Genomic DNA, 6,815 nt, shown 5'->3' with positions numbered 1-6,815 from the left:
AAAAAAAAAAGGAAAAAATGTGATTTTTTTTTATATTCAGATATTCTCATGATGTTTTATTCTGGTATATCAATAATTCCATTTATAATTAATATTTTGAAAATAAAAACATTTTTTGTCAAATCCATATCTTGACATTTAAAGACATTATGGCAATTATGGTTACCTCTATATCGAATGTTATGACAAAGGGGACTACTTTGATTATCACGTTTACTTTTTTTTCGTTAATAACATTTCTGCCTTCATCATGACACAAATGATTCACTACACCAGAGTACAGCTGTTTTGTATATAACCACCCTGTTTACCTATAAGATATGTAATCAGGTTTTTCCAACGGAGAGGCTACCGTCTACTCTGTCTAATTTTACGGTCGCCAGTATAGTCTTATCTCAAGCTACGATACCGAGGTGTTTACAAGGCTTGTGTTGCCGATCTTTGGTGACCTGTACATACACAGGATCATATGATTTATATCAACTTCTTTTGTACTACATCACTCTAGAGGTAGACCTATAAATGATCTGTGTGATATTTTTGACCTAACTAATCTTGTTAAAACTGCAACATGCTTTGTAAAAGACTGCACACCTTCTCTTGTTGATGTTATTCTTACCAATAGCTCAATTTTTTGTTTTAACACTTTTAATTTTAGCTGTGGTACAAGTGATTGGCACAACATTACTGGAACTGTAATCAAGGGTGCAGTACCGAAGGTCAAACACGAAAAGGTTTTTAAAATTTCGATGGGAGTTTTTTTAACAGTGATTTATCTTTTACACCTTTTCATGTATCTTTCATCTTTGATGACTTGGATGATATTTATTGGGCACACGAGTATTTACTGCGTGAGGTGATGGACGCCCATATACCTATTGTTGAGAAGGAATAAACCTCATCAAGTCACCTTATTTTAACAGTGAACTCCGCAAAGCAGCTTTTAGAAAACGAATGTTATTCAATAAGTACAAACTATGTATGAGTAATGCAAACTGGGCTAAGTACCGGAAACAGAGACATTTGGTGGTTAAGTGGCGGAGGTACTGGAAACAGAGACATTTGGTGGTTAATTGGCGGAGGTACCGGAAACAGAGACATTTAGTGGTTAAGTGGCGGAGGTACCGGAAACAGAGACATTTGGTCGTTAAGTGGCGGAGGTACCGGAAACAGCGACATTTGGTGGTTAAGTGGCGGAGGCACCGGAAACAGAGACATTTGGTGGTTAATTGGCGGAGGTACCCGAAACAGAGTCATTTGGTGGTTAAGTGGCGGAGGTACTGGAAACAGAGACATTTGGTGGTTAAGAGGCGGAGGTACCGGAAACAGAGACATTTGGTGGTTAAGTGGCGGAGGCCTTCTATAAGAAAATATTTTTTCGAGAGATGTGCAGGTGATGCCAAGTACTTCTGGCCCACAGTGAAGCCTTTTCTATCTAACAAAGTAAAATCAAGCGGTGTACTACAATTCTCTGTGAAAATGATCAGGTTATTTCAAACCAGAAAAAGGTTTGTGATATTTTTAATGATTACTTTGTACATGCTGCTGATGATATTGGAAACACCCTGTACAGGATGAAAGTGCAGATAGTGTAGCAAAGATTATCTGTAAGCTTGATTATAAAAAAGTATGTAGGTGTTGATGGTGTTCATGCTAAGGTTCTTACGGCAGGTTCTTCTTCCTTAAGCTCTACCTTTGCCCCTTTATTTAATCATTGCCTTGAAACCAAGTCTTTTCCTCATAATTTAAGGCTGGCACATGTTGTTCCAATTTTTAAAAAGAAGTATCCACTTGAAAAACAGAATTACAGACCTGTCAGTATTTTACCATCTACTTCAAAGATTTTTGAGAGAATTTTACATGATCAATTAACCAACTGTTTTAATCCTAATCCTGCTCGAGAAGCTAACTGCCTATGGGTTGGACGAGGCCGCAGTCGGTCTCATCAGTAGCTATCTCGGGGGCAGATTTCAGCGGACTAGGCTGGGGTCCAATGTCTCTTGACTGGGAGCAGTTGGAGAAGGGGGCATCTCAGGGATCTACTTTAGTACCTTTAATTTTCAATATTTTTATAAATGACATCTTTTATTATGTTCATAAGGGTACCCTTTATAATTATGCTGATGATAACACACTGTCGCATATTGACTCTGACCCTGTTCAATTAAAGAATACACTCGAAGGGGAGAGTAATATTTTAATAAAATGGTTCGAGGATAATGGTATGAAGGCTAATCCTGACAAATTTCAGGCTATATCCATTGGGAAGAAAACTCACAATATTATATCTTCCTATACTGTTAAAGACAATGTTATAAAATGTGAAGATGTTGTTAAAACTTTTGGGTGTAGACATTGATTTTAACTTAAAGTTTGACTTTCATGTGTCAAACATTTGCAAGAAAGCATCCAAACAGTTATGTGTTTTAAAACGGTTGGCTGCAATCAAAACCAACCGTGGAAAATTTTGATTTTTAAATATTTTATTCTTTCAAATTTTAATTATTGTCCCCTGGCATAGCATTTCTGCAGTTTGAATTCCACAAGAAAGATGGAGAAGATACAAGAAAGAGCCGTTCGTTTTATTGAGGATGACTACACAACACCTGTTTTAGAACTTTTACCAAAAGCAAATTTATCTTTTCTTCATTTAAACAGAATTAAAAAACGATGGCTTGTGAAGTTTTTGAAGTTATTACCAATGTAGCTCCGGATTATTTATGTAATCTTTTAACCATTAAATCGTCTTTTTATAACCTCAGGAATGAAAGACAGCTGGAGCTACCAAGAGTAAGAACAACCTGGTATGGACTTAAGTCTTTTCGCTACGAGGCCGACCGGGTGTGGAACAGTCTGCCAAACCATTTGAGGAAGATGGATAGTTATCCAGAGTTTGCTAGACTGCTGCACTCCTGGGATGGCCCCGTTTGCTCATGTCGTATCTGAACCTGTTTCAATTTTTACTCTTTTGCTATATTAGCATGTATGCACATTACACTTGAAGTTGAACTTAACCCTCCAATGTATTATAGCAACACCTGTGTGATATGCAGGTGTTTCACTATTATCACTTTACATCATTTTTAGTATAGTATTTTAAATTTAGTGCCTGTGATATCTATTTATATGCTGCTATGTTATTGTATGTTTTACTCGCTGATTATGTGCTAGCTCTCTGTGATAGTGAATAACTTGATTTGTTGTTTTCTGTTTGCTTTTAACCATGTTTGTCGCAAAAATAGCGCTACAAAAATGTTTCTCTGTTTTATATATGATATAATAAAGTTTCTTGTGTCTTGTATAAGACCAGCTCAGTCTTTCTATTTTAGAAGAAGATTTTTCTTCTTATTTTTCGGTGACGTTTATAAAAATATTTTCAACATTAACGTTTATGTAAAACATAAGATATACTTAAATGTTATAACAACTTCAATTCCACAGAAAGTTTAAAAGCACAGTATTAAAGTACACGACATCAAACACAGGGTTACTGGAAATCCAAAAAAATATACTCGGGTGTAAATTGTAGATTAAATCTCAAATAATACTTTTAACAACAAAAAATGAACGCTTCTTATTTTAGTTTACCTGTTTCTTATTTCGAGATAAAGTATACGTCACTCGAATGCTTACGTATGTAAACAATTGCCCCATCGGTACCCCATCAGACCACTCTACCTGGCCACGCGTTCTGATTTGTGACACGTGATAAAATAATTATTATAGTAGAGTGCATATCCAAAAATAAATATGTATTACAAAGTTAAGTTCGATTAAGCTCACCTGTGAGAGTTGTTTTGAACCCCTGATCGCCTTTGATGAAATGAGACACCTGCACAACAACGATGATTTCCCGAGAGCTGCCATCTCGGAATTACCTTTGAGGTCAAAGGTCGCTCATGTTATCTTTAACGACCGGTAAAACCCGGCCAATCCCGGTACAAATCGGCAGAACCCGGACGGTTATTTTTCATAATCGGCAGAGTTATTACAAAGAAAAAAGAAAAGAAAAAATGGTAATAACGGGAGCATTTATAGACTTTCGCCTGTATGATAGACAAGTTTGTGTATTATACACAAGTTAGTGGTTTTCCCCGACCTATATAAAGCCGATAGTTTCTAATTATTAGACAAGGGGGTTTTCGATTTCAAACTTTCAGATGGTGTTTATACATAAAACGAAGAAACGTCTTGACCATGCCGATCGTGTATACTTCTGACTTTATATAAAGTCTTGAAACTGCAGACTCTTCTAAATCAGCCGCTTTCCACAATCTCTACTTAGCTGTACAATAACCTAAGTGCGATGATTTCAATGTTCCTATCTTGAACTTCAATCTATAATGCACTGTGCGTACATGTCACAGTTGATGTCACAAAAGCTCGAGCTTGCTCCGTATACCATTATTTCCGTGATAGACGTCGACTGCTGAATGATAAACTAACAACACTCAAGGGTTTCGAAGTTTCGGAAGATCCGGGTTAACGATGACTTTGGACAAGTTTTATGTGCGCCATTATAAATAATCTCACTGGGAAATATTCTATTTGCTTGTGTGGTATGAAGGTCGATTGTTTGCCTTGTTGCGTTGTCGATACACCGCTTACCATTCCGGAACACCTGGGCCCGTATTATTTTGTCAGTGATTTGAGAGGAAAAAAATAAGAGACTTAAAGACAAATACTGTTTTCAATGTTTAGATTCGACGTTTTTATCGTTTCACATGATTTAAGTGAGAACAAGTAAGTAGGTTTGAGCACAAAATCCATGCTTGAGCATGAGAACGGTTTTATGAATACGGGTCCAGATCTAACTTGCCTTGTACTTTTTCAATGGTCTCCGTGTAAATTAGTCCTCTTTTCCTCCGTTTATATTTCGTTCTTCGTTTTCTTGACTTGGAGTTTGAAGTATGGTTTTGTTGAAATTTTGGTATTCTCTTGTTACTCCTTTTTTTTATATTCTATGGAATGTATTTCCCTCTGTCATGACTTGAAATATCGATTCCTTGTACGTGACGCTAAACTTCTACGGCATACTGGGCTCAACGCATTCCTAGATAAAGAGATTTCTGGAAGGACCGTCCGGACTAAGTGCGTCATGCTAGAATTAACCGTAGTAGTCAGTAGAGAGTCCGGGAAAGGTCTCGGACACCTTAGTCTTTCTAATAATAGCTTTCATAGACACATTATACCCAGAGTTAGCATCCGGGCACCTAACTATCCGACATCTTCTACATCTTCCACTCGACGGAACCACCCTTTTTAATATCATTTCTCTCTTCTACCAAAATTTTCACATTTAGGCACAGATTTTTCAATCGATCATTCGGGATCCCCTATTGGGATCCCTTAAGACTTAGATATAACACTTGTAATCTGGTAAAATATTACATTTTCATTATTTTCTTGATCTAGAAATGGATGAAAGAAATATTGTCTTTCGACGTTTTTTTCTGTTATAGATTTCTATATGTATTTATCATTTGAATTAATTGTTTAATGTCCACTATACAATACCTATCTACCTGTCATTAAATACCTTACAACCAAAATACTTATCTAAATACAAATGTACCTATCCTTACGCCAATAATATGAGAGAAATATCTTTCTACCAAAAAATATATGTATTTATCCCCATAAAATACTCAACCACCACCCTGCTACTCTCAATAAATAATATCCTCCATCCCATAAAACACCTTTCCATCCCCATAAAATAGCTTTCTACCGCCTATGAAATATTCATCGTTGCACCAATTCTTTTAAATTCCTGTCTGTTCCTATAACATATTTCTCCAAAAATCAATCTAACTGCCCCAATGAAATAATTATCTAACCAAATATAATATCTTTCTAACCCATTAAATGTGTATCTACCCTCATTATTTACACTTATAAAATACCTTTCCACCCCTATAACATACAAATCTGTCTGCATGGAATGCTTATTCACCCCCATCAAATATATAGCTAAAATACTTTTCTATTCCAATAAAATACCTTTCCTACTAAATAAATACCCAAGTATACCTATAAGATAAGTATCTACTATCGTTAAGTACCTATATACCCAACATAAAATACCTGTATATCCACAAAAGAATGTCCATCTTTCCTTTACCATAGCCATGAATTATACCTATGAACCTGATTAAGATACCTCTTGGCGTTTGATGCTGGAGTATCTGCTGAGATATGTTATGATGCTATTTATTTTCCTGTATAATTATATTGCAATATATTTCATTCATTCAAACATATTGTATTGGTGAATAACAATTAAAGGGACAAGTTCTCACAACCTACAGACGCGGATTTAGCCCCAAGTTGCAACTTGCAACGCTCGGCGGAAATATACTAGCATAAGTTGCATAATTATATTATTGAACGCTCGTTATAGATGATCTGAAAATTAATACTTTTTATTGTAACCTTCCTAACCGCCCGGGCGATATTAATCATATCATTATACAAGAACGATAAAGGTTTTTTTCGGCTGACAATATTATGTATAATCGATTAAACATATCCATTCAATTATTTTGGTATTATATATATTGTTGGAACTGTTTAACTATCTTGTATGTACAACATAATATCTCATTGTGGTACTTATAGCTTACCATCGTGTACGTACAAGAAAGTATCTTCACACAGCATACTATTGTGTACGTAGTAATAAGTTGTACGTACCAGAATGAGATGATATGCTGTACTTACAAGTATGATAATTTTAAATTAAATTTAAAGGTGACGCGTATGTGCCTCCTAAGTTGTACCATTTTAACCAGATAGCTTAGCAAATGTACCAC

At 35.6% G+C, this 6,815-nt stretch overlaps 1 protein-coding gene across 1 annotated transcript in view; it reads right to left on the bottom strand.

Annotated features, from left to right (window-relative positions):
• Positions 1–3,893, bottom strand: part of LOC110466540 (cysteine synthase 1-like) — a 21,403-nt gene extending 17,510 nt beyond the window's left edge. Inside the window, exon 1 of the mRNA XM_021523092.1 lies at positions 3,784–3,893. Coding sequence (XP_021378767.1) covers positions 3,784–3,867 — 84 coding nt within the window. The 5' untranslated portion in view covers positions 3,868–3,893. The remainder of the gene's footprint in view (positions 1–3,783) is intronic.
• Positions 3,894–6,815: the final 2,922 nt, after the last annotated feature.

The sequence above is a fragment of the Mizuhopecten yessoensis genome, unplaced genomic scaffold (genome assembly GCF_002113885.1).
Source record: "Mizuhopecten yessoensis strain PY_sf001 unplaced genomic scaffold, ASM211388v2 scaffold11135, whole genome shotgun sequence".
Lineage (NCBI taxonomy): Eukaryota > Metazoa > Mollusca > Bivalvia > Pectinida > Pectinidae > Mizuhopecten > Mizuhopecten yessoensis.
The sequence above is the reverse complement of the archived record's forward strand: the minus strand, read 5'-3'. Positions and strand labels throughout refer to the sequence as shown.